Source organism: Panthera uncia, chromosome D1, assembly GCF_023721935.1.
Source record: "Panthera uncia isolate 11264 chromosome D1, Puncia_PCG_1.0, whole genome shotgun sequence".
Classification (NCBI taxonomy): domain Eukaryota; kingdom Metazoa; phylum Chordata; class Mammalia; order Carnivora; family Felidae; genus Panthera; species Panthera uncia.
Window position 1 is genome coordinate 109,399,468 of NC_064808.1, and position 27,377 is coordinate 109,426,844.

The following is a 27,377-nucleotide window of genomic DNA, read 5'->3' on the forward strand; positions in this document are numbered from 1 at the left end:
GTTACCTAATACAAAGGTAAACCAAGTTAGCGGCAAACTTCATACTTCATTTGAAGAAACTATCAGTTTGTATATATTAGTTGGAATGTGATTTTCACATTCAATGCTAATAAGGCTGTAATACTTTAACGTTTAAGCAATGACTATTGAGAAATATACATGGAGACAAGGGAAGATGGTGGCGTAGGAGGACGCTGGGCTCACCACGTCCTGCTGACCACTTAGATTCCACCTACACCTGCCTAAATAACCCAGAAAACTGCCAGAAGACTAGCAGAATGGAGTCTCCAGAGCCCAGCGCAGACGAGAGGCCCACGGAAGAGGGGAGGAAGGGCAGAGAGGCAGTGCGCGCTACACGGACTGGCGGGAGGGAGCCGGGGCAGAGGGGCGGCCCGCTGGCCAAGCAGAGCCCCTGAGTCTGGCTTGCAAAAGCGGAGAGGCCGGACGGAGTGTTCCGACAGCAAGCGGGACTTGACATCTGGAAGGTTATAAGCTAACAGCTCTGCTCGGAGAACGGGAGGGCTGGAGGACAACGGGAGGGAGAGTTGTTGAGCCCCAGACAACAGAGCTCAGTTTGGCGGGGAACAAAAGCGCTCGCCAGCGCCATCTCCCTCGCCCATCCCCCAGCCAAAATTCCAAAGGGAACCAGTTCCTGCCAGGGAACTTGCTTGCACCCCGCAAACACCCAACGCTGTGCTTCTGCGGATCCATCCCTCCGGGGGGTCTGACTCTCTCCCGGTGCCGCAGGGCCCCTCCTAAAGCGGATCTCCGAAGGAGGTCGAGCTAAGCGTGCCCCTCCCGTCCCCGTGCATCTTGTCTATCCACCCCAGCTAATACGCCAGATCCCCAGCACCACAAGCCTGGCAGTGTGCAAGTAGCTGAGACGGGCCACGCCACCCCACGGTGAATCCCGCCCCTAGGAGAGGGGAAGAGAAGGCACACACCAGTCTGACTGTGGCCCCAGCGGTGGGCAGGGGGCAGACATCAGGTCTGACTACGGCCCCGCCCACCAAGTTACTCAAGTAACCAAGTTACTCAAGAAAGCACAGGGGAAGTGCCCTGCAGGTCCGCACCACTCCAGGGAATATCCAAAATGACCAAACGGAAGAATTCCCCTCACAAGAATCTCCAGGAAATAAAACAGCTAACGAACTGATCAAGAAGAATTTAAACAATATAACAGAAAGTGAATTTAGAATAATAGTCATAAAATTAATCGCTGGGCTTGAAAACAGTATAGAGGACAGCAGAGAATCTATTGCTACAGACATCAAGGGACTAAGGAATACTCAGGAGGAGCTAAAAAACGCTATAAACGAGCTGCAAAACAAAATGGAAACGACCATGGCTCGGATTGAAGAGGCAGAGGAGAAAATAGGTGAACTAGAAGATAAAATTATGGAAAAAGAGGAAGCTGAGAAAAAGAGAGATAAAAAAATCCAGGAGTATGAGAGGAAAATTAGAGAACTAAGTGATGCACTAAAGAGAAATAATATATGTATAATTGGTATTCCAGAGGAGGAAGAGAGAAGGAAAGGTGCTGAAGGTGTACTTGAAGAAATAATAGCTGAGAACTTCCTTGATCTGAGGAAGGAAAAAGGCATTGAAATCCAAGAGGCACAGAGAACTCCCTTCAGACGTAACTTGAATCGATCTTCTGCACGACATACCATAGTGAAACTGGCAAAATATAAGGATAAAGAGAAAATTCTGAAAGCAGTGAGGGATAGACGTGCCCTAACACATAAAGGGAGACCTATAAGACTCGTGACTGATCTCTCTTCTGAAACTTGGCAGGCCAGAAAGGAATGGCAGGAGATCTTCAATGTGATGAACAGAAAAAATATGCAGCCGAGAATCCTTTATCCAGCAAGCCTGTCATTTAGAATAGAAGGAAAGATAAAGCTCTTCCCAAACAAACAAAAACTGAAGGAATTCATCACCACTAAACCAGCCCTACAAGAGATCCTAAGGGGGCTCCTGTAAGACAAAGTACCAGAGACATCACTACAAGCATAAAACATAGACATCACAATGACTCTAAACCCATATCTTTCTATAATAACACTGAATATAAATGGACTAAATGCGCCAACCAAAAGACACAGGGTATCAGAATGTATAAAAAAACAAGACCCATCTATTTGCTGTCTACAAGAGACTCATTTTAGACCTGAGGACACCTTCAGATTGAGAGTGAGGGGATGGAGAACTATTTATCATGCTACTGGAAGCCAAAAGAAAGCTGGAGTAGCCATACTTATATCAGACAAACCAGACTTTAAATTAAAGGCTGTAACAAGAGATGAAGAAGGGCATTATATAATAATTACAGGGTCTATCCATCAGGAAGAGCTAACAATTATAAATGTCTATGCGCCGAATACGGGAGCCCCCAAAATATATAAAACAATTACTCATAAACATAAGCAACCTTATTGATAAGAATGTGGTAATTGCAGGGGACTTTAACACTCCACTTACAGCAATGGATAGATCATCTAGACACACGGTCAATAAAGAAACAAGGGCCCTGAATGATACATTGGACCAGATGGACTTGACAGATATATTTAGAACTCTGCATCCCAAAGCAACAGAATATACTTTCTTCTCGAGTGCACATGGAACATTCTCCAAGATAGATCACATACTGGGTCACAAAACAGCCCTTCATAAGTATACAAGAATTGAAATCATACCATGCATACTTTCAGACCACAATGCTATGAAGCTTGAAATCAACCACAGGAAAAAGTCTGGAAAACCTCCAAAAGCATGGAGGTTAAAGAACACCCTACTAAAGAATGAGTGGGTCAACCAGGCAATTAGAGAAGAAATTTAAAAATATATGGAAACAGATGAAAATGAAAATACAACAATCCAAACGCTTTGGGATGCAGCAAAGGCAGTTCTGAGAGGAAAATACATTGCAATCCAGGCCTATCTCAAGAAACAAGAAAAATCCCAAATACAAAATCTAACAGCACACCTAAAGGAAACGGAAGGAGAGCAGTAAAGACAGCCTAAACCCACCAGAAGAAGAGAAATAATAAAGATCAGAGCAGAAATAAACAATATAGAATCTAAAAAAACTGGAGAGCAGATCAATGAAACCAAGAGTTAGTTTTTTGAAAAAATAAACAAAATTGATAAACCTCTATGCCAGGCTTCTCAAAAAGAAAAGGGAGATGACCCAAATAGATAAAATCATGAATGAAAATGGAATTATTATAACCAATCCCTCAGAGATACAAGCAATTATCAGGGAATACTATGAAAAATTATATGCCAACAAGTTAACTGGACAACCTGGAAGAAATGGACAAATTCCTAAACACCCACACTCTTCCAAAACTCAATCAGGAGGAAATAGAAAGCTTGAACAGACCCATAACCAGCGAAGAAATTGAATCAGTCATCAAAAATCTCCCAACAAATAAGAGTTCAGGACCAGATGGCTTCCCAGGGGAGTTCTACCAGACGTTTAAAGCAGAGATAATACCTATCCTTCTCAAGCTGTTCCAAAAAATAGAAAGGGAAGGAAAACTTCCAGACTCATTCTATGAAGCCAGTGTTACTTTGATTCCTAAACCAGACAGACACCCAGTAAAAAAAGAGAACTACAGGCCAATATCCCTGATGAATATGGATGAAAAAATTCTCAATAAGATACTAGCAAACTGAATTCAACAGCATATAAAAAGAATTATTCACCATGATCAAGTGGGATTCATTCCTGGGACGCAGGGCTGGTTCAACATTCGCAAATCAATCAACGTGAGACATCACATTAATAACAGAAAAGAGAAGAACCATATGATCCTGTCAATCGAGGCAGAAAAGGCATTTGACAAAATTCAGCACCCTTTCTTAATAAAAACCCTTGAGAAAGTCGGGATAGAAGGAACATACTTAAACATCATAAAAGCCATTTATGTAAAGCCCACAGCTAACATCATCTTCAATGGGGAAAAACTGAGAGCTTTTTCCCTGAGATCAGGAACACGACAGGGATGCCCACTCTCACCACTGTTGTTTAACATAGTATTGGAAGTGCTAGCATCAGCAATCAGACAACAAAAGGAAATCAAAGGCATCAAAATTGGCAAAGATGAAGTCAAGCTTTCACTTTTTGCAGATGACATGATATTTATTATACATGGGAAATCCGACAGACTCCACCAAAAGTCTGCTAGAACTGATACATGAATCCAGCAAAGTTGCAGGATACAAAATCAATGTACAGAAATCAGTTGCATTCTTATACACTAACAATGAAGCAACAGAAACACAAATAAAGAAACTGATCCCATTCACAATTGCACCAAAAATCATAAAATACCTAGGGATAAATCTAACCAAAGATGTAAAAAATCTGTATGCTGAAAACTATAGAAAGCTTATGAAGGAAATTGAAGAAGATATAAAGAAATGGAAAGACATTCCCTGCTCATGGATTGGAAGAATAAATATTGTCAAAATGTCAATACTACCCAAAGCTATCTACACATTCAATGCAATCCCAATCAAAATCGCACCAGCATTTTTCTCAAAACTAGAACAAGCAATCCTAAAATTCATATGGAACCACAAAAGGCCCTGAATAGCCAAAGTAATTTTGAAGAGGACCAGAGCAAGAGGCATCACAATCCACGACTTTAGCCTCTACTACAAAGCTGTCATCATCAAGACAGCATGGTATTGGCACAAAAACAGACACATAGACCAATGGAATAGAATAAAAAACCCAGAACTAGACCCACAAACATATGGCCAACTAATCTTTGACAAAGCAGGAAAGAACATCCAATGGAAAAAAGACAGTCTCTTTAACAAATGGTGCTGGGAGAACTGGACAGCAACATGCAGAAGGTTGAAACTAGACCACTTTCTCACACCATTCACAAAAAATAAACTCAAAATGGATAAAGGACCTGAATGTGAGACAGGAGACCATCAAAACCCTAGAGGAGAAAGCAGGAAAAGACCTCTCTGACCTCAGCCGTAGCAATCTCTTACTCGACACATCCCCAAAGGCAAGGGAATTAAAAGGAAAAATGAACTACTGGGACCTTATGAAGATAAAAAGCTTCTGCACAGCAAAGGAAACAATCAACAAAACTAAAAGGCAACCAACAGAATGGGAAAAGATATTGGCAAATGACATATCGGACAAAGGGCTAGTATCCAAAATCTATAAAGAGCTCACCAAACTCCACACCCGGAAAACAAATAACCCAGTGAAAAAATGGGCTGAAAACATGAATAGACACTTTTCTAAAGAAGACATCCGGATGGCCAACAGGCACATGAAAAGATGCTCAACGTCGCTCCTCATTAGGGAAATACAAATCAAAACCACACTCACATATCACCTCACACCAGTCAGAGTGGCCAAAATGAACAAATCAGGAGACTATAGATGCTGGAGAGGATGTGGAGAAACGGGAACCCTCTTGCACTGTTGGTGGGAATGCAAACTGGGGCAGCCACTCTGGAAAACAGTGTGGAGGTTCCTCAAAAAATTAAAAATAGACCTATCCTATGACCCAGCAGCAGCACTGTTAGGAATTTACCCTAGGGATCCAGGAATGCTGACGCATAGGGGCACTTGTACCCCAATGTTTACAGCAGCACTCTCGACAATAGCCAAATTATGGAAAGAGCCTAAATGTCCATCAACTGATGAATGGATAAAGAAATTGTGGTTTATATACACAATGGAGTACTACATGGCAATGAGAAAGAATGAAATATGGCCCTTTGTAGCATGGATGTGGATGGAACTGGAGAGTGTGATGCTAAGTGAAATAAGCCATACAGAGAAAGACAGATACCATATGTTTTCACTCTTATGTGGATCCTGAGAAACTTAACAGAAACCAAAGGGGGAGGGGAAGAAAAAAAAAAAAAAAGAGGTTAGAGTGGGAGAGAGCCAAAACATAAGAGACTCTTAAAAACTGAGAACAAACTGAGGGTTGATGGGGGGTGGGAGGGAGGGGAGGGTGGGTGATGGGTATTGAGGAGGGCACCTTTTGGGATGAGCACTGGGTGTTGTATGAAAACCAATTTGACAATAAATTTCATATATTGAAGAAAAAAAAAGAAATATACATTATCTGAAAGAATTATTTTCAAAAAATGCATATCACCATCTCTTATAACCCAAAACTTATCTTATCTTCACTTTGTATAACTTTGTTTTGCAAAACAAAATAAAAATGTAAAATCATATACTGTAGATGAGGAAACTATATAACCAGGTGAACTGGGTACCCCTAAATTATTTATATTACAATTAGGGAGTTCAATTTAGAACTTTTTGTCATCAAGATAATACCGCTTTATACTTTTCTATTAAGGTAAAAAGTAAATTATACCAAAAATTATAGATTCACCAACTGAATCCTAAGAGGATTTTCATTACCAAAATACCTTCACTTTAAGGTTACGAAAAAAAAAACTGAAAGCCTAAGAACTTGAACAAAGCACTTCCTGGGGCGAGCTTCCAAAGGAATAATTCTAATGAGAAATTAAAATTGATTACTTACCTGTAAGATAACAAGAGCATTTTCTATGGAAAGGTCATCTGATGGTAGGCCTTCACTTTTCCAAATTAACTGCTCACTTTCAGTACAAAGAAATCTCCTTAGATCAAATTCTGAAAAGATATTACTATCTCACTACAGTGATCATGGACTTGACAAAGGAAAGGGAACAAAACTATTTAAAATACACTAAAACAAAAGTCGCAGAATTATCCTTAATCCATTCCTCCCCCTTTAGCACCAAAAGCTAAGGGTGGCAGGGGAGGAGTTTAAAACAGAAAGTACAATGGAATGAAAGTCAGTTAAATTATATTTCTTGTATATTTAATAAACATTTCACAACTATAATAATTTGTGAAAACCACAACAGTCACAAGGAATGTTGGAATTCCTACATCCCATTTTATGATATGCAATTATTGTGAAAATCAATGTATTGAAATATTTAAATGCATTCATACGTTACCAAAAACACCCCACGCTCCCAGTTTCAGAGAGTCATTTCAGGAATGTAAGATCATTGTAACAAAACAATTCAGAGAACAATTGTAGAATTGAGCAAATCTGAAGTAGATTTGGTTTCTTTTAGCTTATAGAACATTTTTCTCATTTATCAAAAAATACAGTTTTAGTATATCGAAATTTCAAAACATGAATGACTAAGTACAAACTTTCAAGACAAGCTGACTTGGTCCATTCTTCCAAGCAGGTTTTTCTCAGACCCTCAGGAGCAGCAGAAAGATAGGTAATGAAGGCGGCGGCCAGCTGAGCCCTCTTAGGAAGAGTAGCTAATTCCTCTGTTATCTCTGCAACCTGCACAAGAAAAGAGAGAGCAGGGGCGGGGATGGGGGGATGGATATGTTCTAAAACGTGAAAAGCATGACAGCTTCATAAATTAGAGTTTTGACTGTAGAAAAAAAAAAATCATTTGCCGGTTTAAAGTAATAACCCCTGTTGTGCATACAATTGTGAAAATGTAAAAATAGCCACAAGATCTCAGACCCTGCTGAAATTTTTAAAATGTATGAAATACCAACATTATTGGTACAGATGAACATATTTTGTCATTGAAAGTTCATAGTGGTTCCTATGAAGCAGAACTTTTATCCCAATTACAGTTAAAAACTGTGAATTAGCATCACTTTGGAAACTACAACTAAGTACACAGAGTAAGAGCAAAGGTACAAAACAAAATTTTAAAAATGCATGGAGATGCCTTAGTTAAAAGCACAGGGTGACTGCAGCATAGATGTGAGCAAGCAAAGTAGCAACGCAGAAAAGGTGGAAAGAGAGAGGCAGAGCGGGCTTGCCATGTACACAACGGAGCTTCTGCTGTAACCCAGGGCGGTAATGAACCACTGCAAGTGTTCAAACAGGGCAGACAGGGATAGAATGAGACTGGGTTTACAAAGATTATTCAGCTGACAAATGAGGAACCAACCAATTTAAGGGTCAGATAGGAGGGGGACAAGTTAGAGGAGAATTTAGGTAAATAAACAAACAAACAAACAAACAAACTGGCACTAAAGACAGAAGACAAATTTGAAGGATATTTGCAAGTGGACATGACAAGCAAACAAGGAAATCTAACAGAGAGATTACTCGTAGTTAAACACAATCATTAATCAAAAAACTCCTAACAAGGGCACCTGGGTGGCTCAGTGGGTTAAGCAACAGACTTTGGCTCAGGACATGATCTCGTGTCTCTGTGTGAGTTCAAGCTCCACATCAGGCTCTCTCTGGTCATCGCAGAGGCTGGAGCCTGCTTTGGATCCTCTGTCCCCCTCTCTCTCTGCATCTCCCCTGCTCATGCTCTTGCTCTCTCTCAAAAATAAACTGACGTTAAAAAAAAAAATTCTCAACAAACAAAAGTCCAGGACTTCATGGCTTCACAGGTAAATTCTACCGAACATCTAAGAGTTAATACCTATTTTTCTCATATTATGCTAAGTGAAATAAGTCAGTAGGAGAAACAGAAATACTGTATGATTTCACTTATATGTGGCATCTAAAAAACAAATGAATAGACGAAAAGCAGATTCAGCTTTTATGATGATATAGGGGATGGACAGAATGGGTGAATGGGGGGCAGGAGATACAGGATTCCAGTTAGGGAAGGAATAATTCATGAAAATAAATGGCACAACACAGGGAATCATAGTCAATGATATTGTGATTGCACTGCATGGTGACAAATGTAGCTGCACATGTGCTGAGCACAGCGTAATGTGTAGAGCTGTTGAATCACTATGCTGTATATACCTGAAACTAACTTAACATTGTAGGTCAACTATACTCAAATAAAAAATTATAAAAAAACAAACAAAAATAGACTGCTCATCTCAAAGTATTTCAAAAAAATAGAGAGGAAGGAAAGCATCCAAATTCATTCTAGGAGGCCAGCATTACCCTGACACCAAAACCAGACAAAAACGTAACAAACAATAAATAAAAAAATAAATAAAACTACAGGCCACTATCTCTGATGAACAAAGATGCAAAAATTCTCAAATAGCAAAACAAATTCGACAGTACAACTTAAAAAAATCCCTTACCATGTTCAAATGGGATTTACTCCAGTAATGCAAGAGTGCTTCAATATTTGAAAATCAATGTGACACATATTAACAAGAAGGGTAAAAGCTACAGGATGATCGCAACAGACACAGAAAAATCATCTGACAAAATACAATACCCATTCATGATAAAAACTTTCAACAAAGTGGGTTTAGAGAGAACATACCTCAAGATAAATAAAGCCGTTAATGAAAACACACAGCCAACATCATACACAAGGGTGAAAAACTGAAAGCTTTTCCTCTAAGACCAGGAAGAAGACAAGGATGCCCACTCTCAACACTTAGATTCAATATAGTATTAGAAGTTCTAGCCACAGCAATCAGACAAGAAAAAAATACATAAAAGCCATCCAAAATGGTAAGGAAGAAGTAAAATTTGCACTATTTGCAGATGACATACTATACATAGAAAACCCTAAAGACTCCACCAAAAAATTATTAAATCTGATAAATGAATTCAATAATGTTGCAAGATACAAAATTAATGTACAGAAACCTGTTGTATTTCTGTATACTAATAATGAGGTAGCAAAAAGAGAAATCAGGAAAACAATCCCATTTACAATTATACTAAAAAAAAAATGCCTAGAAATAAATTTAACCAAGGAAGTAAAAGCCCTACACTGTAAGACACTGATGAAAGAAATTGAAGATGACACCAATGAGAAGATATACCATACTCACTAACTGGAAAAATTATTATCATTGAAATGTCTATACTACCCAAAGCAATCTACAGATTCAGTGCAATCCCTATCAAAATACTAATAGCATCTTTCACAGAACTAGAACAAATAATCCTAAAATTGCTAAGGACCCACAAAAAACCTTCAATCACCAAAGCAATCTTGAGAAAAACAAAGCTGGAGATCTCACCATCCTAGATTTCATTGTATGACATTAACCTATAGTAATCAAACAGTATGATATTGGCAAAATAATATGCACACAAATCAATAGAAGAGAACACAGAGATCAGAAATAAACCCACACGGGGGCGCCTGGGTGGCTCAGTCAGTTAAGCGTCCGACTTCAGCTCAGGTCACGATCTTGCGGTCCGTGAGTTCCAGCCCCGCGTCGGGCTCTGGGCTGATGGCTCAGAGCCTGGAGCCTGCTTCCGATTCTGTGTCTCCTTCTCTCTCTGCCCCTCCCCCATTCATGCTCTGTCTCTCTCTGTCTCAAAAATAAATAAACATTAAAAAAAATTTTTTTTAATAAAAAAAAAAAAGAAACCCACACGTATATCACGTATATCACCAATTAATTTATGACAAAGGAGGCAAGAATATACAATGAGTAAACGATGCTGGGGAAGCTGAAGAGCTAAATGCAAAAGAATAAAACTGGACCACTTTCTAACATCATACCCCAAAATAAAGTGCATTAAAGACCTAAACGGGAGACATGAAACCATAAAACTCCTAGAAGAAAACAGGCAGTAATCTCTTGGATGTCAGCCATAGCAACATTTTGCTAGATATGTTTCCTCGGGTGAGGGAAACAAAAGCAAAAATAAACTAATGCACTACATGAAACTAAACTGCTTTTACACAGCAAAGAAACCATCAACAATAGACAAAGGCTGAATGGGAGAAGATATCTGCAAATGACATAGCCAGTAAGGTGTTAGCATCCAAAATACCTAAAGAATTAATACAACTCAATACCAAAAAATCCTAATAATCCAATTTAAAAATGGGAAGAAGACCTAAAGAGACATTTTCCCAAAAAAAGACATCCAGATGGCCAACAAACACATGCAAAGATGCTCAACATCACTCATCATCAGGGAAATGCAAATCAAAAGCACATGAGATCTAACCTCACACCTGTTAGAATGGTTAGTAACAAAAGGCAAGTAATAACAACTGTTGGCAATGTAAAGAGAAAGGAATCCTCTTGCATTCTTGGTGGGAATATATATGGTGCAGCCACTGTGGAGAACAGTATGGAAATTCCTCATAAAATTAAAAAGAGAAATACCATATGGTCCAATAATCCCACTTCTAGTATTTACCCAAAGAAAACAAAAACACTACTTTAAAAGATAAATGAATCCCTAGGTTCACTGCAGCATTATATACAGTAGCCAAGATATGGTAGCAACCTAAGTGTCTATCAATAGATAGATAAAGAAGATGAATGGATATGGGCACCTGGGTGGCTCAGTCCGTTGAGCATCTGACCACGGCTCAGGTCATGATCTCAGAGTTCATGGGTTCAAGCCCCACAATGGGCTCTGTGCTGACAGCTCAGAGTTTGAGGCCTGCTTCAGATTGTCTCTCCCTCTCTCTCTGGCCCTCCCCTGCTCGTGCTCTGTCTCTCCCTCTCTCAAAAATAAATAAACTTAAAAAAAAAAAAAAGAAGATAAATGGATAAAGAAGAGATCAAAGATGGCAGTGGAGTAGGAGGAACTCAGGCTCATCTTGTGCCTCAAACACAACTAGATAACTATCAAATCATCTTAAATACTCAAAAATCGACCTGAAGACTAACAACAGAACAACCCAACAACCAAAAGCAGAGAAGAAGCCACAATGAAGAAAGTATAAAGTGTGGAGACGTGGTTTGGGGGAGAAACGGACTGCAGGTGCTGTGGACAGGAAGGAGCCATGGTCACAGAGAAGGGCAACAGAGAGAGAGAGAGAGGCACACGCAGGGGAATGCACAAGGAGAACGATTCCACAAAGCCAGTGGCTTGGAAAACAAGAGGGGCAGATTTTCATGAGTTCTTGCCACCATCAGGGTTTAAAGCCTGTAGTTTCAAAGGTCAGAGGGCCTGGCTGGGATGAAGCCCGTAAGAGTTACCTGGGGAGAAGGCAGGCAAACAACCTGGAGGCGGACAGCATGGAAACAGGATCTGAAAACTGCCTGGGGCACACAGGGCTTCCCTGTGAGGCAGCATTCTGGGAGACACCTCTCCATCCCAGGGGACTAAGGACCTAGCTGGTGGCCTTCCCTCCCCTGCTTCTCAGCATCGACAGAAAGCCACCTGCGGTAAACAGCACAGCTCCCACACCAGTTTGCCTCAATCTCAATGTGGGGGGCCCCTTCCTCAGAGACAAACAGAAACCCCCACCCACACCGTGTCTCCAAACCAGAATGTTCTACAGGGCTTCAGTTCTGGTGGAGGTGGTGACAGGTCTCATTTCATAAGCAGAACAGAGCAAGCATAGTTAAAACTCTCCACATTCAGGCCACGGACCAAACACTGACCACAGCAGGCTAGGAGAGCACCTGCAGATGACTGGCCTGGAGGACAGAGCAGCCAAAACACAACAGCAGAGCACACGCAGCACATACTGAAGACAATTTCTTAAGTGCCAGGCCCTGGGGACTACATGACCTTTCTTCATAAGGCAATTGCCTTCAAGAGCAGGATATATACTTTTCAGACACACAGAATAAGGCAAAGACTTAGACATAATACCAAGATGGAGGAATTTATCCCACATGAAAGAACAAGATAAGGCCATAGCCAGCTATCTGACAGAAACAGATAGAAGTAACATGCCAGATGGAGAATTTAAAGCAACAATCCTAAGGATAGTCACTGGACTTGAGAGAAGAACAGAAGAAATTAGGGAGACACTTACCACGGAGGTAAGAGAATTAAAAAAGAAGTAGAGATGCAGAATGCAATAAATGAGGCTGGAAATAGACTTCATGCAATGAACACAGGCTGGAAGAAGCAGAGGAATGAATTAATGACCTATAAGATGAAATAATGTAAAATAATGAAGCTGAACAAAAGAAAGAAGAATTACGGAATAGTAAAATAGACTTAGGGAACTCAGTGACTCCATCAAATATAATGGCACTCATATTATAGGAGTCCCAGAAGAGAGAGAGAAGGGGACAGAAAATTTATTTCGAGAAATAATAGCAGAAAATTTCCCTAATCTGGAGAAGAAAACAGACACCCAGATCCAGGAGGCAGTAAAAACTCCCATAAAAATCAACAAAAGCAGGCCAACACCGAAACATATTCTAATTAAATTTTCAAACTATAGTGGTAAAGAAAAAAAATCTTAAAAGCAGCAAGACAAAAGAAGCCCTTAAGTTAAAAGGGAAGACCCATAAGGCTAGCTGGAGATTTCTCAGCAGAAACTGGGGAAGACAGAAGGGAGTGGCATGATATATTCGAAGTGCATAATGGGGAAAATCCACACCCAAGAATGCTCTATACAGCAAAGCTATCTTTCAGAATAGAAGGAGAGATAAAGAGTTTCCCAGACAAACAAAAACTAAAGGAGGTCATGACCTATACCAGCCCTATAAGAAATACTAGAGGGGACTCTTTGAGTGGGAAGGAAAAACCAAAAGTGACAGAGACAACAAAGGAACACAGAAAATCTGCAGAGACAATGACAAGACAAGTAACAAAATGGTAATAAACATGAATCTATCAATAATTACTCTGAATGTAAATAGACTAAACACTCTAATCAAAGACACAGAGTGTCAGAATGGATTAAAAAAAAAAAAAAAAAAAAAAAAGAAAGAAAGACCTATCTATATGTTGCCTACAAGAGACTCACTTTAGACCTAAAGACACCTGCAGATGGAAAGTAAGGATGTGGAGAAATATTTATCACACAAATGGATGTCAAAAGAAAGTCAGACTGGCAATACTTATGTCATACAAATTCAACTTTGATATTGTATTGTTTTTATCCTGCACTGGCCTCATGAAATGACTGAATGTATTCCCTCTATTCCATTATTTGTAATATTTTGATAAAGATTGTCATTAATTTTTTTTTCAAATGTTTGGTACAATTCACCAATGAAACCATGTGGTCTTGGACATTTCTATGCTGGGAGATTTCTGATTCCTAATTAAAGTTTTATTCTGTTTTTTATTTTTATTTTTTGGAAAAATTGGTGATTGCTTTCAGTGTTATATGTTATTGTCTATTCAGGTCACTATTATATTTATTTCTGATTTTTCTGTGTTACTTCCTTCCTCCAGTAAATTTCAGTTAATTTTCTTCTTTTTCTAGTTCCTTGTGGTATAAGGTTGTTTACTTGAACTTTTTCTTAATACAAGCAGTTATAGTGTAAATTTCACTTTAACATCTGCTTTTGTGGCATCTCATAGGTTTTGGAATATTGGTTTTTTTGCTTTGACACATATTTTGATTTGCCGCTTGATTTATTTGGCCCACTGCCTGTGCAACAGTGTTATCATTTAATACATCGTAAATATTTAATATTTACGCTGTAGACTTTCCAGCTTTGTTTTGTTATTGATCTTCAGTTTTGTCCAATTGTGGTTGGAAAATAGTAGGATTTCAGTCTTCTTAAGTTTGTAATATTTCTTATGTCTCTTTTTATGTGATTCAACCAGGGGGATTCTTCTGTATGTACTCAAAGAAAATGTGTATTCTATTTTTCATGGATGGAATGTTTTATATGCATCTTTTAGAACCATATATTAAGTGTACTCCAAGTAAAACATGTTCTTGTTGAAAAAAACCAGTAACTTTAACTGAGGGAACTCATTTAAAACAAAGCATATGAGAAAGGAGGTAGACGGGGCCATGGGGGAAATAGGTGAAGGGGACTGGGAGTACACTCCTCATGACAAGCACTGAATGATGATGTACAGAACTGCTGAATTACTGTACTGCATTCCTGAAACTAATATAACATTGTATGTTAACCACACTGAAATTAAAATTAAAAACTTACTATAAAAAAAGAGAATGAATAAAGAAGATACACACACATGCACACACAAGAGAGTATTATGCAGCCATAAAAAAAGAATGGAAAAAATCTTAAAAAAAGAATGAACTCTGCCCATTTGTGACAACATGGGTGGGGCCTAAGAGTATTATGTGAAGTGAAATAACTCAAAGAAAACAAATTCCATGGGATTTCACTTACATGTGGAATCTAAAAAACAAACAAACAAACAAACAAACATACAAAGAAAAAAACAGAAACAGACTCGTGAATACACAGAACTGGTGGTTGCCAGACATGAAGGAGATTAAGAGGTACAAACTTGCAGCTAGAAAATAAGTATGTCATGGGGATGTGATATACGACATAGGGAACGTAGTCCGTAAGACTGTAATAATTGTGTGGTGACAGATGGTAACTAGACATTTTGTAATGTACATAAATGTTGAATCGCTATGTTGAACACCTGAAACTAATATAATATTGTAAGTCAACTGTAATTCAGTAAGAAAATAACTAAAAATAAAATGAAAATGAAGGCTGGACCAAAACAAAAAAACAAAAACAAACCCCTAACAACTCAGCAGTCTGGAAATACAGCTTTGGTCACCACCATGGCATGGAGGACATTACTGAGACTAGACGAGACAAGCCCAGAACAGGTGCAGGGACAGGGGCTGAGGAAGGGAATGCTGAGGCACTCAAACACTCTAGGGTGAGCACAGGAGGGAATCCCTACAGGAGTAGGGAGGGGTCTAACTGGTTTAAGAAAAACGAACCTATCAACCAAAAAAAATGAGACAACACGGTAACAAAGTCAAAATAACAGATTATTTGTAGAAGGAATCAGTGGCCAGCACTGTCAAATCCTGAGCTTGCTGTCCTGGAAGGTGAAGTTCAGGGTAATCTCTGGAGAGAACTACGACGTTTCCCCTCAAGTCATCGTCACCCCTGCCTTTCCCTCCGTAACATATGCAACCGGAAGAGGAACAGGCCACAATGTCCAAAACCCACTCACATAAAAACATTCTGCTTAAAAATCAACTCACACAATGGCCATTAAAATCTAGGTCATTTATCCTAACCTAGTGGAAAGTTGAGGGATATTTCGCCCCTTTTTTTCTTTTTTTAACAAATACATTACAGATTTTTCTGTGTTTTAAAGGAAGCCTCTTTCTGACCTCTGTCTCTCTCAGACAAACCTGTGCATTCCATCTTTTGTGCTCTCGGTCAAGCTGATTAATTAGCACTTCTGCAGCTTTAATTGTTTCCTGCGCTCTGCTCACTTCAGCTTCCAGCTTGGCGGCTTCTGAAGTCCTGCTCTGAAATCTAGGAAAACATTAAAATTTAATTAAAGGCCAGGGGGTTTAAGAGAGATTTGACTACATTATCCTTAGATACTAAAGTGAGCTTTTATATAAGAATTTAATTAACGATAATACTGCCAATATTTGTGTTTGAAGTATCATTAACACGAACCGGGAGAACTGAAGCCCGGCTCTTACAGGGCCGCGACGTCCTGCTGCTTGCAGGCCAATTTCTCCATGTGACATTCAGGGCCCTGTCGGAAGACTGACCCCATCTGTCTCTTCAGTTGTACATCATTTGAGGCCAGTCCAGCAACACCACATGTCAATCTCTAGAAATTCTATTCTCCGGAAACACCCTGTCCTCTATCTGCTTCTTCAGGGTGCCCCATGTGCCTGGAATACATTCCAGCCCCTCTTATCCCTACCCCACCCCTCACTCTAACTCCTTGAAATCTCTATTTAACAAAAATATAAATAAAATTTTAAAACTCATTTCAAAAATCCAATTCTCTACCTACGTGCCTGTTTGTCCAAGTTTATAACTGTCCTTTTAAATTATTTTCCTTAAGAAATACTTGTACCAATTTATTATTTTATCAAATAGAACAGTACTATTCCAGATTATTACCCAGTCAGTCCTTCAACAAATATGTAAGTACTTACAAAATGCCCCAGATTGTGACAAATATAAACCAAACAAAACCAAACAAGGGGCACCTGGGTGGCTCACACTGTTAAGCATCCAACTCTTGATTTTGGCTCAGATCAGGATCTCATGGTTTGTGAGATCGAGCCCCATGTAAGGCTCTGCATTGAGATCACGGAGCCTGCTTGGGATTCTCTCTCTCCCTGTCTCTCTGCTGCTCCCCCACGAGCACCCATGCACTCTCTCTCTCTAAATAAGTATTTTAAGAGACAAAACAATAAACAGCAACAAGAAAAGCATGTCATGTCTCATGTAATCCTCAGAACCACAGTTCAAAATGAATATTATGATTCTCATCTTACAAAAATGAAGACTTAGACCCCAACAGATTATTTCACATTTCACCAATCATCAGTAGAAGATCTATAATTCATACATGGGTGTGTCTAAGCTCCATGTGGCCAACAGTGCATTTTATCACCTCTCTAAGTGCTCTACATACCTTGTTCTCCTGCACATAGGACTAGACAGAACTGAGGTTTCCAGTATGGTGGCCACTAGCCACATGGGGCTTTTCAAATTTAAATTACTAAAAGCAAACAAAACTTCAAATTCAATTCCTCAGTCGAATTACACACACTGCAGTGCTGGTGGCTACCAGACTGGATAATGCAGGTTACAGAACGTCTCCACCATCTTGTCCAGTTCCATGGTGCAGCCTCACTCTAGCCCTGGGAACACGTACTACATACTCACTCACCTCAACAATTCATTCTGTGGACACAGTTTTACCATAAATGTGGGCTGAATTAAGCCAACTTGCACGTTTCTGTAGAAGTTGTATTAAAATGGCAAATGTCTCCATTTTGTCAGATTAGAATTTAAAATTGAAAGACCATACTCATTTTTCAACTACTCTTTTCTTTGGAAGTATCCCAGAAAAGACTGTCACTCACAACCCAGAGTCAGTTAAATCTTAGGGTTCAAGTAAACGATTATTAACCAGCATGAATTCATTCTTGATAATAACTCTAAAAATGGAAAATTCCTTTCTGTTTCACTTAAAATTAAAAGCTAATTCTGAAGGTTTTGAAAACAATCCTTCCAAAATATTGATAGTATGACGTAGTGATTAAGAACAGGTACTTTACAGAGTTAGAAAAAAGCAACAATCTAAGGCTAGCTTTGTCATTTAGACTGTTCCACACAGACAAACCTTCCTAATCTGCACAATGAAAGAATAACCACCTCTGAGTCCTAAAAATAGTAAGTATGTAAAGTGCCTAGGGCAATGTCTGACCCCTGTACAAGTGACTAACAAATGGAATCAAAACATCGCTACCACATGCTAACTACTCAATAAATATTTGACAATCGGTTGAATATGAAGCACTAAGGCTGAGCATATGAAACTGAAAGGAATAATCATTTTCCCTACAGTTCTCAGTATCTGGAAAAAAGTGAAGTTTCTTTCGTATAACTCTAACACAAAAAAATTCAGAAATATTGAAAACACTGGATTTATAGGTTTGAGGCTTCTTTTTGGTTTTTTTCTCTGTAAGTTAATATATATAAATATAAATAGAGATCATTGTTTCCTGTATAGAGAAAAAATAGTTTTCAACCTGATGAATTTCTTTCTTGGTACAATAATTTGTATTTCTTCCACAAAAAGAGAAGCAAAATGTAACACACCACTTAAAAAAAAAAGCATGCAATGGGGCGCCTGGGTGGCTCAGTCGGTTGAGTGTCCAACTCTTGATTTCGGCTCAGGTCGTGATCTTGTGGTTTGTGAGTTTGAGTCCCCATGCCGGGCTCTGTGCTGACAGTTTGAAGCCTGCTTGGGATTCTGTCTCTCCCTCTCTCTCTCCCTCCCCTGCTCTTTCTCTCTCTCAAAAAAAATATAAAAATAAACTTTAAAAATTACAAAAAAAAAAAGCATGCATTTAGAAAAGTTTTAGTCTTGGGGTGCCTGGGGGGCTCAGTTGGTTAAGCATCTGACTTTGGCTCAGGTCATGATCTTGGGGTGCTATGTCTGTCTGTCTGTCTCTCTCTCCCCCAAAAATAAACATTAAAATTTTTTTTTTAAAAACAAAAGTTTTAGTCTTATAAAGCTGTAAGCAAATGACAACATACATAATATTTAATCACATATCCTCCAGGTTTTTAAAAAAATTTTTAATGTTTATTTATATTTGGGAAACAGAGAGAGAGGTGGGGGGCGGGGGGGGGGGCAGAGAGAGGACACACAGAATCCGAAGCAGGCTCCAGGCTCTGACCTGTCGGCACATGAATCCCGAGATCATGGCCTGAGCCAAAGTCGGATGCTTAACCAACTGAGCTACCCAGGCGCCCCCGATATCCTCCAGTTTTTCAATCTTCACAATTTTTATAGGAAAACTGTCCTACAGTTGTTAGGATACCCACACCAGTATCTTCTATCCTACAGTCAAGAGCAATCACATGAAGCCAGAGGTACAGAAGAGGTTTTACAATCAATAATAGTCATAAATGGTCCTGAAACTTAAGTACAATACTGCATAAAGGAGTATTTTTCTCAACACTAAAAGGCACAAAGTTAAGAGAAGACAAGTTTTTAAATGTGATCGCGCAGCCTCAGGAAGATCACCAAATAGGTTGGACTACAGCATCATTCAAAATAAAGGAGCCTGAAGCCCTAAGTCTGGAGACTACAGATACACAGATACCAATGGAAACCCGGAGCATGAACTTGCTATGTTCTGTCCCTCTCGTTGGATTTCCCCGGGCTCAGCAATGTCTACAGGGACCACTCCACAAATGGAGACCCCAAATATGTTTGCTCTTACCAGAAACATTTTTTTTAAGAAGAATACCTTCTACATTATTTCATATGCTTCCCCATTTTAGAGTAAAAATCACAAAAAGAAATGAAAATAATGATTATAACTAAGCTTTCCAAAATTGAAAAATCAGTTGAGGTATGTTCTCGAATACGCACAATGCAATTTTTTTTCAAAATACATTTTAAACTTAACTTACTTCTCTTTGAGTTCTGATACTTTCTGGCCGACAGAATTTAGAAGTTCCTCTAGCTTCCTTTTTCGGTCTTCAGTTTTCTTCAAATTTCTAAAACAATTCAATTTTATAAAACTTATTCTATTTTATATATCAACACCAGCAGAAGTAACACCTTCATATCCCTTCTAAAACCCTACCAATATGGAACCAAGGGAATAAAAAGAAGATATACATGCACACAGATAAAGAGAATAGAAGAGCAAAGTACTGCAGTGGAATAATTTCAATAATCTTGAAAGGTGGTAACTGACATAACGGAATGCAAAAAGCTAAAAGTTGAGTAGCTGCAGGAAGAAAAGTCAAAAAGGAGAATTCCAAATGTTCAGGAATTGTGGACAATAGGTACTTAGAAGACAATAGAGCTAAATATAGAGAATTTTCTACTAGTCGATATAATAAATACATCAACCTCAGATTCCCTCGCCCGCCGAGAAGGGACTATCCTCTTAATACATCCCAGAAAGGCAAGCTTATAATCCCCACTCACTCGCTTCCACTCCCATCTAGGCAGAAAGTGTGAAGACTCTTCTAGAGATATGACTTACCTTCTCCCCTCAAAAATTCCCACAGTAGAGAGAGTCAAAGCATAAGTGACTCTTAAAAACTGAGAACAAACTGAGGGTTGATGGGGTGTGGGAGATGGGTATTGAGGAGGGCACTTTTTGGGATGAGCACTGGGTGTTGTATGGAAACCAATTTGACAATAAATTTCATATACTGAAAAAAAAAAATTCCCACAGTATCTGAGAGGTTGTCCTGTAATGACCAGTGCACACCGCTACGCTCTGCTGGGCATCCGTGCTTCGCACAAATCAAACACAGACTGTAAGGTGTCACACCCCAGCACCCCCAGCGTATCTGATTCAGTAAAGTCTGGATAGAGCTCAAAAATGTGCACTTTTAACAAGTGTCCAGGTGACACGGACACTGCTAGCTCAGGGATCACACTTTGAGAACTACTACAATAGAATAAGGCCTTCAAAATTGTGAGACTAAACCATTTCTTGCCCAGTACTATAAACCCAGTCCAATTACTGACCAGACAGAACAGCATAACACAGATAATTTTAGACATGCAGGATCTCAAAACAGTTTTCATCCAATACACCCTTTCTAAAGTGCAGGATGTATCCTAGAAAAATGAAGGACGGAACTCAGAAAGACAAGGACCCCTAATAAGACAACACATCAGAAAAGAGATTCAGAGAAACAGCCAGAATCACAGTGAAAAGAGGTCCCCACAGATGGGAGCAGCAGCCTGGGGGAAGAACTGGTCCATGTTGGGACAGGGGGACAAAGGCTCTAGAAGGGATAATACTAAGAAAAAATACATACAACACGTAGATCCCAAATATGCTTTAGCGTCTGATAAAAAGATTGTGGATAAATATGTGATATTAAACAAACAAAAAAAACCCCAATCAATTGAAAAAATGAGGAAATTATTATGAATAATAAAAGATGTACAAGAAAGGAAATATACACATAAAATATATGTCTCAGCTGTGAAAAATATTCATGTACACAAAATAACAAATATTTAACATCATTTATTAAACAAAAATCTGTGACAAACTAACACAAAAATGTAATGTAATTATACTGAGAAAATTAAGATGTTGAAACTGCTAAAATTCTCTTTGCCCAGAATAAGAATAGATGATGTCAAAACTCATCAGTCAAGAACGTAACATGGGAATACAAGCTGGTGCAGCCACTCTGGAAAACAGTATGGAGGTTCCTCAAGAAACAAAAAATAGAACTACCCTACAACCCAGCAATTGCATTAGTAGGCATTTATCCATGGGATACAGGTGTGCTATTTCGAAGGGGCACATGCACACCCATGTTTATAGCAGCACTATTGACAATAACCAACGTATGGAAAGAGCCCAAACGTCCATCTGTGGATGAATGGATAAAGAAGATGTGGTATATGTTGTACATATATGTGTGTGTATGTGTGTGTGTGTGTATATAGTGTATGTGTGTGTGTGTGTGTATATATATATATATATATATGGTGTGTATATATATATATGGTGTGTACATGTACAAATATATGTATATATATATATATATATATACACATACACACACACACACATATATACATACAATGGAGTATTACTCGGCCATCAAAAAGAATGAAATCTTGTCATTTGCAACTACATGGATGGAACTGGAGGGTATTAATGCAAGCAAAATTAGAGAAAGACAAATATCGTAGGACTTCACTCATATGAGGACTTTAAGACACAGAACAGATGAACACAAGGGAAGGGAAGCAAAAATAACATAAAAACAGAGAGGGGGACAAAACATAAGAGACTCTTAAATATGAAGAACAAACTGAGGGTTACTGGAGGGGCTGTGGGAGGGGGGATGGGCTAAATGGGTAAGGGGCATTAAGGAATCTACACCTGAAATCACTGTTGTACTATATTTTAACTAACTTGGATATAAATTAAAAAAATAAATTTAAATCAACAAACAAAATGCTGACTTAGGAACAATAGCCAATTAAAATTTTAAGCCCCAAAGTATATAGTTAAATTGTCCCCCTACTCAGACAGACTATGCTTTGAAAAATACATATGACACATTTCTTAGAACTTAAAAGAAGAAAAGAAATTCAAAAGCCCTAAATTTCCAAAACCTACTTCCTGTATGTTAATATTACTCCTTCCCCAAACCCAAGCTCTCTGTGGAAGAACCTCTCCCAACAATACACAATGGACAAGGGAAAAAGAGAGTGGGTCCTACCCTCCGTCTGCTTCTAATTGTTTTGTTTTGCCCTGTTTAGTATTTAATTTTATATAATTGACCCATGTTGTATGTTTTAATGTTGTCAGCTGCCTTTTTAGGTGTAAACAAGAAATGAAACATAAATATATCTGAATAATTAACTCAGCCATTAAAATGATGAAAATAAAGGTCAGACTTATTTCTATTTTATATTTCACTTACGATTCTAATGCTGCCTGTTCAGTTTCCAAAGGCTGGATCCGTTCCAAGACGTGGGAATACTGGATGTTTGCTTTAACCCATGCGGCCAAAGGAGCCGCTGCAGTACTGGCTCGCTTCGCGTTCTGAAAAACCCATCACGAGTTATCCAGCACCCAGACTTAATTTCAAATAAAAGCAAAGCTAATTCTAGTCTGTCTTATGTAGGCCTTTATTTAATAATTTATCTCCCAAAATAAAGTGTTTGGCTTATAGCTAAAATAACAATAAAGTATTAATTTCTAATGAAATTACCTTAATAGGTAATCTAGAATTTTTGCTTCAGAGTTAGTGATTTTGAACCACATAAATCTTTAATATAATGATATTTTATTGACAAAAGTGTTCCATTAGCCACATGCCTTATTATAAATTATTATAAATTATTATGTCTGTCCACAATGATGTTCAAGCATCAATTCTTCCTCCTCTGTACATGGGACACAACTTTATTAGAAAAAAGCAATTCGGAAACCATTGCTATTAGTGCCAGAGACAATGCACATGACACGTTGAATAAGAGATCTCAAAAAAATACCAGAATCATGTAACTGAACCTATTCATTGAAAAGAGACACAAGAATCCTAACAGAGATATCTGGTCTTATCTAACAAATACACAGGAAGAAGGAAACGCAGACCAGGCAAGTTGGAGGTTAAGAAATGACAGACTGAGAATTTACAGCACAAAGATTCAAAAACCAATTACAATAAATGTGCACCCCAGACCCAACCTGGATTCCGGTCCACCCGTTGGTAAATACTTCTGACACGTAACATCTACAGCTTATTTTTTTTTAACTTTTAGTTTCCAGGCAATATAAATAACCAATAACTTAAAGTTATCACATTTTAACAAGCAGAATATTATACAGTATGGAAAAGGAATTGGCAGAATAACTGTTAACAATTACCTTTGAATCAAAAGATCCTTTATTTTTATAAAGAAGTTCTTCAACACTGTGTCTTATCTCCTTTGGAATATTTCGTGCATCAAAGGTTGCTATGTCATCTCTCACACCTCTTTTCGCAAGGAAACTAAAATTACAGCATATTACTTAAAGTGAGGCTACATAACATTTGCTATTTCTGATGAGCATACCAACGTCACAAAATGGTACATACAATACGTTCAATCTGTTAGTTCTCAAACAACAGGGTACTAATGTATCCCAGCTTCTAATGCATTATCTGTCGTTTCTATAGACAACAAGGAAGAGCTCCAGGAAGATCCACCGCAGCCTTTCCTGGGTTCTGTGAACAACTTGGAGCAGTGAAATGAAGGGGTCACAGTCCTTTCATTTTACCCACATCCCTTTCTGAGAACCGCCAGGTACGTGCACGTTCTAGGAGATGTCAGAAAAGTTCCTGACTCTTTTCTAAGAAAGGTATTTTCAGCTGTGCCCTCGACCACATCCCCTTCCCATCTCTAGACAGGAAAGGACTCTACTGTCAACCTCCATGCTACCGCGGACCACGCATCGGAACAAAGCCCATCATGCTGTTGCAACGTAAGCTCCGGAGCTATCTGGCTGCATATTTAGTTCTCACACAGCCTCTTCTCTTCCAGCTCACATCTGTACTGTTCCGGGGCTCCCGCCTCCTGTTTCTGTCCTCTGACCCTAACAATAGTGGCTATATTTTCTTCGTCAGTGAATCACAGTAAACACAATGCTCTGTAATGTGTGAGGACCAAAGAAGTGTATTTACTGAGATGTTCTTCAAGATTTCCAGGCATTCCTTTCTCCTCTTTGGACACTTAAAATAATCCCTTATTATGGGTAAAAACATAGATGTTGCATGATTTTATAAAGTATCTTGAAATATGATGGCAAAGTGTATACTAGGCAATTAATGAAACAGTGTGAAAAGCAACAAAAGAAATATTTAAAAATACGAAGGATGGGGCGCCTGGGTGGGTCAGTCAGTTAAGCGTCCAACTTTGGCTCAGATCATGGTCTCACGGTTTGTGAGTTCAAGCCCCGTGTTGGGCTCTGTGCTGACAGCTCGGAGCCTAGAACCTCCTTCGGATTCTGTGTCTCCCTCTCTCTCTGCCCCTCACATTCTCATGCTTTCTTTCAATAATAAATAAACATTAAAAAAAATAAAAAAATAAAAATATGAAGGATGGGTGCCTGGCTGGCTCAGTCAGTACAGCATGTGACTCTGGATCGTGGGGTTGTGGGTTCAAGCCCTACACTGGGTGTAGAGATTCCTTACAAATAAAATCTTTAAAACTAAATGAATAATACATACATACATAAAAATGTGAACGTGTACTTCATAGGGGAAATAATAAAACTCTTCACAAATTCAAAAACTTACCTTTTCATGCTCACCCAAGATGTATCAAAGATCCCCATCAGCCTTAAAACACCCTCAAGAATGTCTCTGATGATGTCAGGTGGCATGCGCAGTGAGCGAATTTCTGAAAGAGATTCTGGCTTGATGTTTCCAACTGCTAGTTTAGCTTCATTGACTAGAGGCTAAAAAGACAAAGGGCTTTATTACTTTCAAAAATATGTGTATAAAAATCATTACCTCTTTACAAATTATTGAATATTTGTCATTTTATTAAAAATAACTGTAGGGGGCGCCTGGGTGGCTCAGCCGGTTATGCATCTGACTTGGGCTGAGGTCATGATCTCAGGGTTCCTGAGTTTGAGCTTAGCATCCAGCTCTGTGCTGACAGTTCAGAGCTTAGAGCCTGCTCTCTCTCTGCCACCCCTCTCCCCTCTCTCTCTGCCACCCCTCCCCCACTTGCACTCTGTCTCTCTCTCTCAAAAATAAATGTTAAAATTTTTTTAATAACTCTAGTTACTAATATCCTTTTTCTTCAAATATCAAAATGCTTTAAAACACACAAAATACAAAATCTTTAAGTTCTTACCACCATAACTGCAATAGTCTAATTTAGAAAATTCAATTTGTTTTGAGACAATTTGCTATTTTTTCCTTCAAAATTTTATTTAAATTTTAGTTAACATGCAGTGCACTGTTGGTTTAAGAAGTAGAATTCAGTGATTCATCACTTACACACGATACTCAGTGCCCATCATCAGGTGTCCTCCTTAGTGCCCATCTCCCACCCACTCCATCAACCCTGTTTGTTCTCCATCATTAAGAGCCTCCTGTGGTTTGTTTCCCTGTCTGTCCCCCTCCCCTCCCATACTTTTTTTTTTTAATGTTTATTTATTTTTGACAGAGAGAGAGACAGAGCATGAGCGGGGGAGGGGCAGAGAGAGAGGGAGACACAAGAATCGGAAGCAGGCTCCAGGCTCTGAGTTGTCAGCATAGAGCCCGACGCGGGGCTCGAACTCACAGATCACGAGATCATGACCTGAGCTGAAGTTGGATGCTCAACCGAATGAGCCACCCAGGCGCCCCATCCCCTCCCATACTTGGATCTGTTTTGTTCCTTACATTCCTCATACTGGGAAGTCATATGGTATATGTCTTTCTCTTTTTTCACTTAGCATAATCCACTCTAGCTCCAACCACATTACTGCAAATGGACAATTTGCCATTTTCAAGAGCCTCCTTATATTCTAAGCTGGCTAACCTAGTGAGGAACCAAAAAAAAAAAAAGAGCCTAAGACTTTGACTTGATTTCCCTACAATGCATTTTTCTTCTCAGACAACACGGCTTGTGAAAAACAAAGATGGTTTTTGATGACTATTGGTTCATTCACTGACTTTACCTGGTGGACCCTCCATCTTGCTTTTCTTCTACAAATAATACCCTGATTGAAAGCCACAGTTGGTAATATTGTTAGAAAATAAGTCAAGAAGTAATGTTTGAACTCCTAGACACCACTGGTAGTCAAAAATGGCTCTTACCATTTTTCGGGGTTTTTTTTTTTTTTCATGTTTATTTTTATTTTTGACAGAGAGAACATGAGCAAGAGCAGGGAAAGAGGAGGGTCAGAGAGTAAGAATCCCAAGCAGGCTCTGCACTGACAGCACAGAGTCGGACATGGGGCTCGAACCCACGAACCGTGAGATCATGACCTGAGCCAAAATCAGACACTCAACTGAAGGAGCCACCCAGGTGCCCCACGAAATTTCCTTTGTAGCTTACCTGTACTTCTTTTAACTCATCATCAATTTTGTTTTTTCTTTCTTCAATTTTAACAACTTCTTCTGCTATCTTGTGCTTCAGTCTTTCAAGTTCTGTCTTTTGCTCACTAGCATCCTATAGAAGTATTTATAAGGCATTCCAATTAATTTTAACGCACTCAATATTTAAAAGCATAGTATCAAAATAAGTTACTTTAAAATAACATCTTCTATTAAATACTTTTGTCATGTTAATTGACATAAGAGTTTCTAAAATGCCTGGGAAACCAAAGATATAATTTACTGTATATTTACCATCAGGAGGTTTCTCTGCTTTATTTTAGTTTTTTCTGAATAGCAAAGCAATAAATGCTATTTATATAAAAATCAACTCAGAAATGCATAATGTATAAAATTATAATACACATTTAACACTTGCAATAAATAACCCAGAGAAGTTAGTACTATCGTG

General features: G+C 38.8%; 1 protein-coding gene across 4 annotated transcripts in view; it reads right to left on the reverse strand.

The window, feature by feature from the left end:
• DYNC2H1 (dynein cytoplasmic 2 heavy chain 1) overlaps positions 1-27,377 on the reverse strand; it is a 348,288-nt gene that overhangs the window by 202,811 nt on the left and 118,100 nt on the right. For all 4 annotated transcript variants that reach the window (XR_007454148.1, XM_049614182.1, XM_049614176.1 and 1 more), the window contains exons 56-63: positions 26,928-27,041; positions 25,172-25,332; positions 23,761-23,884; positions 22,811-22,932; positions 19,802-19,888; positions 16,027-16,153; positions 7,223-7,364; positions 6,555-6,664 (exon numbers count right to left, since the gene is read on the reverse strand). Coding sequence is in view for 3 of the 4 variants with exons in the window: in XM_049614182.1 (XP_049470139.1) it covers positions 6,555-6,664; positions 7,223-7,364; positions 16,027-16,153; positions 19,802-19,888; positions 22,811-22,932; positions 23,761-23,884; positions 25,172-25,332; positions 26,928-27,041 (987 nt within the window). In the remaining variant the exon portion in view is untranslated. The remainder of the gene's footprint in view (positions 1-6,554; positions 6,665-7,222; positions 7,365-16,026; positions 16,154-19,801; positions 19,889-22,810; positions 22,933-23,760; positions 23,885-25,171; positions 25,333-26,927; positions 27,042-27,377) is intronic.